The sequence below is a fragment of the Nelumbo lutea genome, chromosome 4 (genome assembly GCF_056320005.1).
Source record: "Nelumbo lutea isolate HS-2025 chromosome 4, American lotus-T2T, whole genome shotgun sequence".
Classification (NCBI taxonomy): domain Eukaryota; kingdom Viridiplantae; phylum Streptophyta; class Magnoliopsida; order Proteales; family Nelumbonaceae; genus Nelumbo; species Nelumbo lutea.
In genome coordinates, this window is record NC_142687.1 from 29675244 (window position 1) to 29687508 (window position 12265).

Sequence of the window (12265 nt, forward strand, 5' to 3'; positions counted from 1 at the left end):
CCAATTTTGCTTCTGAAGGCCGCAAGCAACGTATGTAGGGGAGCGTAAAGGACCTCCTGTACAGCCGCCCGTCGATAAGGACGTACCGAGCTTACTGACGCTCTACTCGTCGAGTTGCGTTGCGTTCTGCTGGTAGGGTCCTGTGGAGCAAATAATCAACGATTGGGTCAATCCAGCTCGGTTCTTCTTGCAACATGGAAGCAACCTCTTCTGCCCCCACCCCCACCCCCCCTGAGAATGTTGGGTTGAGGCAGGTCTTCTGTGTATATTGTCCGCATCGAATTGTCACTGGTGCTTGCCAATCGCGGTAGGGTGTCGGCCTTAGCATTCTCGGATCTTGGTATTTGCCTGATGTACCAGGAAAGGAAGCAGGGCAAGAGTTCCCTTACCTTAGATAGATAAGGAGCCATAGTGGAATCTCAAGATTCGTAGTAGCTGTTGACTTGGTTTACTACTAACTGAGAGTCGTTGCACAGTACGAAGTGCTTTACACCCATTTCCTATGCTAGACGTAGCCTGGCAATCAATGCCTTGTACTTCGCTTTGTTGTTCGATGCCTCGAATCCGAATCGGAGAGCATACTCCAGCTTTACCTCACTTAGACCGTACAGTATTAGTTCACCACTACTTCCTCATTGGTTAGATGAGTCATCGACGTGGAGGATCCAGGGCTCCTCATCCCAGATCGATCCTACCCTAACCGGGACCGATGCCGCGTTGGTTGACGCCTCCGACATGTTAGTGGGCTCAATCAGTTCAAGGGTCGGCGCACTGAACGTACATTCTACTATGAAGTCCGCCAAGACTTGAGCCTTGATTGTTGGTCATGGCTCAAACCGGATGTCGTACTTGCTCAGCTCGATGGCCCACTTCGTTAACCTACCAAACACCTCAGGCTTGAGCAAAATATGCTTCAAAGGCTTGTTGATAAGGATGACGATGGTGTGGACTTGGAAGTACGGGCGTAGTTTCTGAGCTGTTACTACTAGCACGTATGCTAACTTCTCGATATCAGGGTATATGGTCTTTACATCCTGCAAAACTTTACTCATGTAGTAGACAAATCATTGGACCTGGTCTACTTTTCTTATTAGTACCGAGCTAACCACCTCATCACTCGCGAAGAGGTACAATTTCAACTCGTAACCTTCCTCAGGTCAGGTTAAAACCGGGGCGGTACTTAAGTACTTTTTCATCTTATCAAATGTAAGCTAGCATTCTTTGGTCCATGCAAATTCTTCATTCTTTTTTATTGCATTAAAGAAAGGTAGGCACCAACCCTCCGATTTAGACATAAACCGGTTTAGGGCAGCTACCTGGCTAGTTAGCCTTTGGACTTCCTTTATCTTTTAGGGTGGTTTCATATCTAATATAGCCTTGATTTTGTCTGGATTGGCTTCGATGACACGCCGGTTCACTATGTAACCGAGGAATTTGTCCGATGTGACCCCGAAGACACACTTGTTTGGGTTAAGCTTCATGTTAAATTTTCTTAGAATTCAAAAAATGCAATTCAAATCATCAATTAAAGAGTTCAAAAACTGGAGTCCTCACGACCATGTCATCAACATGACACTCCATTTTATTACTGATCAAAGGTTCAAAAATCTTGTTTATAAGTCACTAGAAAGTTGCTTCAGCGTTTTTTAACCCGGAGCGCATTACTTTGTAATAGTACAGCCCTAGCTTGGTTACAAAAATGGTCTTGTCCTAGTTGGCTATGTTCATCCTAACTTGGTTGTAGCCGGAGTAGGAGTCCATGAAGCTTAGCAACTCATGCCTTGATGTCACATTGGTGTGTCTGGAAGCGTGTCGTTAACCACTTTAGAACATCAGTTTCAATATTTATAAATTTTTTGATTCTCAAAATAACTATAAAACGCAGTTAGTGGTGAGAAAGGGGTCGTATCCACAGGGAAGCGAGGGAAAATTATTACGTACTTCAATCCGAACAAAATAACAAGATTTGAGATTGCAAAAATACAAAATTTAATTAACTGAACTGGAATCCATTAAAATAAAATTTTAACAATGCTAAAAGTAAAAATTACAGAAAAATAAATAAATGAAAGAAATAAAAAAAAACTAAATAAAAAATCTGCAACTCGGTCATAGGTAGCAGTCTCTAGATCCATCCTTTGACCCTAGAACTCCTCGAGTTGGGCCTTTTGTCTTACCTAGCCGAATTTCAGATCTACAGAAAGGAAATTAAAGAACAAAAAATAAAAACACGGGTAAAAAGTAAATCTAAAACTATGAAAAACTGGTTGGGATCCGGATCTAGAGGTGGTAGTAATGGCTAGGCAAACTACAAGCAGGAACCCCTCCTCTTGCCTAGGCATTCTCCTCTTCCTCTACCCTTGAACTTCTCAAGAACAGCCTTCCATCTTACTTGGGGGCAGAATCCAACTTAAAAGAAGATAAAGAAAACAAAAGGGACAATTGATCAAATCCAGTGGTGGTAGTTGCAGATTGGTTGGACTGCTTGCAAGAACCCCTCTTGACAAGATATGGGCGTCATTCCCTTCTACAACCCTTGAACTCCTTAAGAAACCTTTGCCTTGTGAACTGGGTGAATTGACCAACCCCTTCTCAAGGGCCCTTGGGTCCTTTTTATAGAGAATGGTGGACAAAACTAGGATTAGAGAGAACGAGATGGGTAGCTCTTGGGTTTATGCAAAAATATGGGTGCCTTAGGGTTTGAGAATGGAGGGTTAGGATTGTTCTAAGGAGACCCTAAGGCTGAAAAGAGGAGGAAATGACACCCAATATTATGTAGGGCTGAGATTTTGGTGCCTAGAGCTGGAAAAATGTGATTGGTTGGTGTGATGTGGCACCCTAAGGTGATTGGTTAAAGTTTAAGTTGTGAGGTGTAAGGCTTGGATGCTACCTAAGGAGAGATCTAAGGGTATGAGGGGTTGCTAAGGCTTTGATGGTTGAGATTAGAGATTAGGAGAGAGTGGAAGGTAGAGATTTGATAGTCTAGGGCGTCTAGGGTTTGTTAGACGTGAAAAGAACGAGTGGGGAGGCGCCCTAGGGTTTTCTAAGGAGAGGGAAGTATGCTAATGCAGTAGAAGGGGTGCCTATCTGGGTTTGGCAGAAAGGAGGCACCCTCCTCTGCTTAGTTATTCACAGAAACACCCCCTCTCTCAATTGGAATTTACACTAGCTTCCCAAAAACTGTATTTCAGCCCTTAAACTACCCTAGTTCTCCCTAGGATTTGCACAGGGACCCTTAGAGGTCACAATATTGAACTTAACTGGGAAAAGGCACATTTTGACTATTCTAAGGCCTAAAATACCCCTGAAATGATGCATTTAAGGCATCAAAATACAGAATTATCATGTGTCTATCACTCCATCCAAATGACCATAGTATGGTTGCTGTCATGACCGCACATGCTCTTTACTTAAATAAGCTCAATAGTAGTTACATCGTTGTTACTGGAAAGCACTAGCTAGTGTTGATGCCTCTCAGGAAATGACACCAAATTTTCCATGTTATGATCACAGAAGTAGCAGCCTGTTTTCCACCAAAAAATTCAGGTATTTTCATTAATTTTTCTTTAATTTCTTGCAAAATTTTAGTATTTTCATGCATTTCCTGAATTTGATGCAAAATTGTTGTAACTTCTGCATTTTTCTTGCAAAACTTTTATATTTTTTTTGCAATTTCTGCAAATTTTGAGTATTTTCATGCATTTTTGTAAATTTGTTGTAAAATTATTGTAATTTCTGCATTTTCCTACAAATTTTCTGCAATTTCTGCATTTTATGGTATTTTCATGCATTTTCTACTTTTTTATTTTTATTAGGGGCAAAATTGGAAATCATGGCTGATTCCGATTCCAACCTCTTGATGAACCAAACAGCATCAATCAGAATATGATTATGATTCCTGTTTGAACCAAACAGATAGGGGGAATAGACCATTCCGATTCCGATTCCAAAGGATTCCCATTCCGATTCCAATCATGAACCAAACGGACCCTAATTATTATTTGGATATAGATTGCAAAATCCAAATCCGATCCATACATAAATACACAATTTGAATCCACGATAATCAGACCGAATGATAGATTAAGCCATAGAATTTTAGGTATCAATGACAAGCATAGTTTTTAAAATCGACCCGATGACCGAACCGATCAGGGATCCGGTTACCAGATCGAATGGTCCAACCATTCGAACAGAACACTAGGCCCGTTCTGACAAGAATATAAAAAAAATCAAAAAAATAAAAAATAAAATAAAAACAGTCAAAACCGTTTAAACGATTAACTACTCGATATAACGGTTCGCTAACCAAAATCAATGATTTTAAGAGAAAATCCGGTTTTTGAGGAAAATGAAACCGGTCCGATCCGATTTTGAAAAACATGATGACAAACATAATTTCACATATCAATTACGCCGCATTGGGTATGGATAGGATGTATGCGTGTCCTAAACTCATCTTTAGGTACGTTTGTGGCTTGCTAAGGGGGATTTCACCAATGTGCATGATTTTACTTTTCAAAAATGACATGAAAAAAACAATGCTGATGTGGTAGTTTCTTTTCTTATGTTTTAGTAACAAAACCATATGCATTGACAATGACAAACACCCCAAGGACATTAGGTTGGTAGAGAAAACATTTGCATGGATTCAATACAGATTTTTGAAAAACTATGTCATCACGATATAAGATAGCCACTTTTACTAAAAAAATGCATGCATGGATTGATGTTATCACATATAAACAGCAATGGTACTAAACAATATATTGACCAATTCAAAGTATTTGTGATAGAAAAAAAAAATCCCTCGTCTCACAAATTTGCATTGACCAATCCCAAATGTTGCAAATAGGTAAAAGTGACAATGGTACTAAACACAACCTTAAAAAAGACAGATAGCAGCGATTGTCTTAAATTCAAAACATTCCAATGACCTGAATTTTCAATATTTGATAGTTTTCATGTCTGTGTTTTATTAGGAGGCCACAAGAAATGCAGCGGCTGTCAATATTGGAGCAAAAACAAATATGTATCATATAATACACCCACATGTATTGATACTTTTGCTTATTTACCAAATACGTAGTTTATCAAGTTGCATTGTTTGTGAAGTACATAATTCAACACCAATCAGATTTAAATGAATGAACCATTGTAATTTTGAAAAGTGTGATTATTGATGTAAATATTTGCATTGATTCTATCAATGTTGTATTTACATCGATTATCAGTGTAAAACTCTACTGTAAGTGAAATTTATATCTATTTTCAATGTAAAATTACACTCCATCCAAACGCTAATAAATACAAACCGGAAATTAAATTTCACACCGATCTGTATTTACACTGAAAACAAACTCAGCCTAAATGGTTACTGTTACCAGTAACCAGACCTCATATAGTGCCTATCTTCACCCAGCACCACTAGACCAGTCGTCCCCAAGTAAATTGTTTGCTTGAAGCCAAAAAGCTGATGAATAAACAACCCTTTCACTTCTAGGGTCATAACATTGTAAACCTCTACAGAAAAAATAACCCATGACCATCAAACTTGCTTGATACCAATCCAAAAGCTGGAGCAACCTTTGCAAGAAAACAGCTAACATTTAATACAGAGGATATCGGTCTTCTTGGAACCACTTGTTTTTCACCCATTCAATGATGAATTGGTACTATGTTTCTCCTAAGAGAAGACCAATGGACTGGCTAGCCAGACTGCCTGCACGAAGGCGTATTTGAGGAAAATGTGGCAACAATCTTCAACTTCTCCATCACACTGAATTCAGGCATTGTGTTATAAGATGATGTTCTTCTAAACGAACCTCTGGTTAATTAACTGCAATGGTATTGGAGCAATGGGACCAAAATAAAATTTTTAACTTTGTTTGGGACATTCAGATTCCTAAAAAGCTTCCATATAGTTTGATTAGAATGGCGTCTGGGATGTTGTCGTGCTGATCTTCGGTCTTGCTCCAATTTCCAAGCCAGGTGATAACCAGATTTAACGGTCTAAGCACCATTTTGAATCCCAAATCATCTTGTCATCCTGATCAACAGAGGAGACAAAGAAGTTGCCTCTTTTGCAGAGGTCAACAGCTTGTATGGAACCGGAAGTTATCTTGTCGGATAAAGTTTCTTAGCTGGAGAGATCATTTTCTTTTGGAAGATGTACATATTATGGTGCAGAAGTTGGAAGAAGTCAAATTTGTTTATGGTAGTATAACTTTGAATCAAGGTTCAAAGTATGGACACGTATCGGTCCGTATTGGCCGATATGTATCGTTTCAGGACCCCTTAGATACGCCCCTACAGTGGGTGTATCGGGGTCTGACCGGTTCAGGGTGTGGAGGAGGCCTAAACCGGCTCCCCTGAACCAGTTGCAAAAAAAAAAAAAAAGCACTAAAAACTATATCGGGCATATCGATATTTTGAACCTTGCCTTGAATAGTATGGCTCATAGGCTAGAATGGAAAGCATGTTTTAATTTGTAAATTAAAATATAATATGTACCGAAGAACATCTTTTGTATTCTCCTTGAAATAGTAATGAAATACTAGTATTTTGTTGAAAACAAAAACTGGCTCAGTTCAAAATTCACTAAACCTTAAATCTATCAAATACTAGTCTATCAAATTAAAAATGAAATAAGAATCTATACTGTGAACAGACAAACAGGCTTATCTAATTCCCAAATTCCACTTAATCCTAGAGGATATTAAATTAAAATCCTAACAAGGGTCTATATTCAAGCAATATACAAATAGAATCCAATCAATAAACGGATCACACTTTTAGATCCATTGAATCCTATTTTATATTTCAATCCAACTTAAATAAATAGGATCAAATCTGATCTTTTTTTCTTTTGAACTTTCTCAGGCAAATAACTCAGAATTAATGTTGGTTCACACTTTAAAGTCTGGAAATAGAGGTTGATAGATTATTCAACCAAGGAAATTCCTCCTAGAAGGACAACTATTGACCAAACCAACAAATACATTGGAACTCGTTTGATTTTAGGTGGTTTGTGTTTGCCCAGTTGGTTGATCCCCAAATTAATTATTGCATTCAGGTAAGTTGGTTTAGGATGGAATTAATTCCTGGCCAAACCACCGGGTGCCAAAAGGAAGTAAATATTTACCTCATGGAACAACTTTCTTCTATTACAGGGGAACCACCGGGTGAGGTTGGTCTTGATCTTGATCTTGAAGGAGAAGACAGAAAAGGCTTGGGTGGAATCTGCAAGGAATTAAGACTTCCTTCTAACATCTCCACAACCTTACTCATTGAAGGCCGACTTGAAGGATCAATCTGGATACACCACAAACCTACTATACTCATCTTCCTTACAATTTCTTCTTCTTCAGTAGTGATATCTCCACATAACCCAATATCCTCATCCATTCCGAGACGCTTATATATCCAGTGGGGAAAATATATTTCGCTAGTATTGCCAACACCCACGTCAATGTTCTTCCGTCCACCAACCATTTCTAGAACCATCATTCCATAGCTATAGACATCTGATTTGTGCGAGACTCCTCCAAAGTTTCTAGAGAATACTTCTGGTGCAATATAACCAGCAGTCCCTCTAGCACCCTGCATTGATATGCCACTTTCTTTCCTATCAGGACATAGTTTAGCAAGGCCGAAATCCGATATCTTCGGGCAGAAGTCTTGGTCCAGGAGAATGTTATGTGGCTTTATGTCAAAATGTAGAATGCGAGTGTTGCAACCACGGTGTAGGTACTCCAGCCCTCGAGCAACGCCTATTGCAATTTGATGAAGTCTTGCCCAACCAAGATGACGATTTGCCTGTGAAAACTTCCCTTCATATATAAACTTTTCAAGAGATCCATTGGGCATGAACTCGTAGATAAGAGCTCGTTTTTTCCCCTCAAAGCAGAAACCCAGGAGAGTGACAACGTTGACATGAGAGGTTCTACTAATGCTTGCAACTTCATTAATAAATTCTTCTCCATTGCCTTTGGATTCACTCAAAACCTTCACTGCAACAAGCTGATCATCAAATAGCTTCCCTCTGTAAACACAACCATAGCCTCCTTGTCCTAATTTATCTTTGAAGGAGTTGGTTATTTTCTTGACCTGTGAATATCTGTATCTCTTTGGGGCAAGGTAATGAAGGTATTCATAATTCTTGAAATAGACTACCTCTGTATCTCCGTTATTTTTCCTGTTGTTAACATCTATATCTTTGCTTTTCCGGCGAAGGACGATGCATATGACAAGGACGGACCCGGCTAAGACTCCGGCGGCGCTAATACCTAATGCAATCCTCATCCATCTTTTCTTATCTGCCGAAAATAAAAAGAAAATAAAAAACAAAATCTATCTTGGCTCTACCATTTTCGATTAAATGAAGAAAAAATTTTGAGAACTGATGAGAAATTGTAACCAATATGAAGTAGAACGAGGAGGGAATGACATTGCTGTTGAGTTCGGATCTTCTCCTCACAAAGCACGCCATACACCAACCTCACAGCATAGCATATCGCAGGGGTGAATTGGGAACATCCTCCCGTAAATGATAACACCATGTAAGAGAGATCTCCTCAATGCATGCCTGTGATGCTCTCTGTGAGGAACAAATCCGATCTCATTGCCAGGGCTATCATGAGATTTAGTCCTTTCCAGACCACGCCACATGAATTCGGATCTTCACCTCACAAAGCGCACCTCACAGTACGTTTTAGCGGTGCATCTGGAGAATCTCCCCATGAATTAAAATTTACAATTAGGGAGATGTTCCACGTGAACGTGCTGTGAGGTCAGTTTGAGGATGCGCTCTTTGAGGAGCAGATTCAATTTCACCTCACACCAACCATACAACATATCACAGGTGTCAATGTGCATTGGAAACATCGTGTAAGGGAGATCTTCTCAATGCATCCCTGTAACGTTCTGTGAGAAATAAATCCAATCTCATTGCTATTACTATCATAGGGATTTAATCTTTATAAAATACACCTCAGACCAGACCAACCTCACAGCACATCATTGGCTTCGGACAGTGTAAAGCCTGTTTGAATACCGTTCAAACATTCTTGCATGGGGAACATGGGGAGATATTTTCAATGCAAAGCTATAACGGTTGTTCCAATGGGTTTGGTGTATTGAAAACATATCCCCATTAATGAATGATAACATTAAACATGGAAGATGTTCTTAATACATAGTTGTGATGTACTACAACATTGGTGTGAGACACGCAGTGAGGAGCAAATCCGATCTCATCATTCATTGACATTGCCACTCCTCTTAAGAGATCAAATCTGCTCCTCACAATTGGCGCCTCACATGCACATCCTACCATGCATTTGGGGTACATCTCTCCTACTTATTAGTTATTATTCATGGAAGATGTTCTCAATGCATAGTAGATGTGCCTGTGAAGCACCCATTTGTGAAGAGTAGATCCTGGCTCCTTAGACACATGTTATCAATGAGGGCATGTTGTTAGTGTATTGATGACCTGTACAACAACTCCGAAGGGGGTGACAATAGCAACTAGACCCGGAAAAAGGTTGACTCGACCTGACCCAACTCGAAAAAATAGGATCAGGGTTTCATACTCAGCTACCAAAATGTGAAAGTGACCTGATTCGACCCAACCCGAAAAAAACTGAATTGGGTTGGGTCATGGATCAACCCAATGACCCGATTATCAAGTCTAATTAGAATTATTTATGCATTGTTAGAAGTTTTCACTCTTTAATATTTTTTTATTTAGTCTCTACTTTTTATTGTTTATTCTTTAAATTGTTAAATGTTAAAAGTTTTTTATTTTATATTTAGAATTTTAAGGTTAATTCTTTTAATTTTGAAATTTTTTATATAATTTTTCTTTATTCTTTTAGGCTTACCATCTTGGCAACTCTTCATATGGAAACCATTTTAGTTAGCGATCAAATGGGGAAAAGAATGAGAAGCAATAAAAATCATAACGAATATAAAATAGAACGAGTGAGGAAGGGCATTGTTAATTTGCTATTGGCATCTCATATATTGGCTGGCACTGCCGCTCCTCTATTCGACACATGTCCTAGAAGTGTATTGACCTGTAGAACCACTACTCCGAACTCCGAAGGGAGTGACGATAGCAAAAGGTGAACTCGCAATAGATGTAAGAGTCTGTCTACCTAGGAAAACGAAAGAGATCAGAGGCTTACCTTCTAGGCAACTCGTCAAATGAGGGCGATCGCCGCAGAGACAACTGAACCTGTATGCTTTCCAGTCAAATCCACATTGCCCCCCGCTTTCTAAGCAATCACTACAGTTGGCAGCACTCCATCTCAACAAAAACCCCTTATTTAAAATCTCCCGGTACATCTTACCCTGAAATATTTCATCCCCAATTTCCTTCTCAACCGGTACCAATACCGACTTGTCGCATTCTTGGAATAAGTAAGAAGAGTTAAATAAGGCCAATGGAGAGGAGGTGTTATCATGGGGTGTACAATTTATCCTGTAGCGTGAGTGTGCATCATCCAGAAGAGAGCTACAATTGAAGAAGATGAAGAGATAAGCCTGGTCGTTGTGAAATCTGAAGGGAGTTCGATCCAGGCTAACGTTATAAAGTGGAGATGGACAATAATCATCTGCAGCCCCTTGGTACGTGACCCTAACAGATTGGCTTTGGTCGTTGATTTCTTGAATCATATAATCATTCCCAGAGATTTTGAGCATAGGCTTGTCGCTCTTGCAGGAAATCTCAAAGCCTGGGTAGCCGCAGTACTGAGGTAGTATGTTAGTGTCATTGATCCAGAATGGATAGCTTATGTTCTGGTTCCCGCAGATTTGAGGCTTGCAAATTTCGAATCGTTGGTCAACGCAAAGAACCTTTTCTACCGATAAGACCGAGAAGAACAAGAATAAGAAAAAGGAAAGCATACCGTTATATCTAGAGAAGCAAGGAGACTCTGAATGGGGAACGTTAGATCCTGACTCCCAAGGATGAGGAGAGGGAAAACTCATGAAGGTCTGAAGGGAATTACAGATGAATTGATCGAGAAGAGGGAGGGGGGAGGGGGGTCTCTTTAGGTTTGGCTTGACTCTGCCTAAAGACCAGAGGCAAGAGAGAGAGTGCAGTTGAATTTTGAGCCATCGCCTTGCGAAACGAGGACCATACCAACTGTACAAATACCCATCATAATCAAAACGTTCAAGAGTCGATAAAATCCAAATATGACAAACGGATATTTATAAAAGAAGGGGGTCTTTACTACAGTTCAGTCCACCCCCAGAACATAACTATATTTGCAATTTTGCATTACAAATATCTCTGCAATAAGTATCTGACGTAGGCGGTCTACATATGTAATAAACTAATAATTAAGATCCGATCATCCGGAATGGATGAAGAAAAACGTATTCTTGTAGAAAGCAAAAATGAAAACGATGACAAAAGTTTAACTTTGTTCCCAAAATCTCAAGTTGTGTTTTGTACCTGGAGTTGGAGTTGAACATGACAAATTTCATTTTGTTGTTTAGGCTGCATTTGAATACGGTATAAAAGTAAAATTATATAGATCAGTTTAAAGTTATAGACCATTATAAACTAGCAAGTATGATTATCGATGTAAATATTTATATTGTTTTTATTAAATTTGTATTTACATCAATTTTGGAATGTTTAATTACACTCCATCCAAATGCGGACTGAAATGTTTAATTACATCCATCCGTATTTACACCACAAATAAGCTCAGCAGCCCTAAGACAATGTTGTGCTTTCCTACCACATTTGTGGCATAAACCGGAATCCAAGTGAGGCAAGAATTGGTCACCGAGTGGTTCATGCACCGGAATTTGATAGATAGAACATCTATCTCGAATAGATGGTATAGGCTAGGTTCCGGTTTGTTAATTAAGAATACTAGAATAGATCATGTTCTGGGCCTGTTAATTAAGAATAGATCATGTTCTGGGCAATGAGGGTACTGAATAGTGATTACTGATAAAAAGAAGGGATAAATAGACTGTATCCCACCTCAGAATTTTGAATTTTACTGCAAATTACAATTATTCAAAATTTCAAACACTTTCACCTAAACACCAATACCCACCTATATTGGCATCAATTCTGAGCTGGCACCTAACCAATCAAGGGCTGGTTCCTTGGTGTGTTAGCTGGGTTGGCCCAGCATTGACACAGAATTAAATCCCGCAACTAACACTTTGGGAAAAAGTAAAGCGGGGTAAAGGGGAAAAAATATTACTGATTAACCAAAAAATTCTGAGT

The 12265-nt window shown here is 39.2% G+C and overlaps 1 protein-coding gene across 2 annotated transcripts; it reads right to left on the reverse strand.

Moving 5' to 3' along the window:
* Positions 1-5250: 5250 nt before the first annotated feature.
* On the reverse strand, positions 5251-11417 carry LOC148854901 (LEAF RUST 10 DISEASE-RESISTANCE LOCUS RECEPTOR-LIKE PROTEIN KINASE-like 2.1). Of its 2 annotated transcripts, XM_088984801.1 has the most exons (3): positions 10194-11417; positions 7145-8318; positions 5251-5779 (listed from the first exon to the last, which is right to left on the reverse strand). In XM_088984801.1, the coding sequence occupies exons 1-3, from the start codon at positions 10996-10998 to the stop codon at positions 5710-5712; spliced, it is 2049 nt and encodes a 682-aa protein (XP_088840927.1). In that variant the 5' UTR covers positions 10999-11417; the 3' UTR covers positions 5251-5709. The 2 variants fall into 2 exon arrangements, with proteins under 2 accessions (XP_088840927.1, XP_088840928.1); XM_088984802.1 differs by lacking the exon at positions 5251-5779 and having other exon boundaries at positions 6717-8318.
* Between the last annotated feature and the right edge of the window lie 848 nt (positions 11418-12265).

Coding starts and splice junctions, on each gene's coding strand:
- LOC148854901 (XM_088984801.1), bottom strand. CDS start 10,998: ATGAGTTTTCCCTCTCCTCATCCTTGGGAGTCAGGATCTAACGTTCCC. Junction 8,319..10,193: donor TTTGACGAGTTGCCTAGAAG/GTAAGCCTCTGA, acceptor TATTTTCGGCAG/ATAAGAAAAGATGGATGAGG. Junction 5,780..7,144: donor GAAGAAAGTTGTTCCATGAG/GTAAATATTTAC, acceptor GCCTGAATTCAG/TGTGATGGAGAAGTTGAAGA.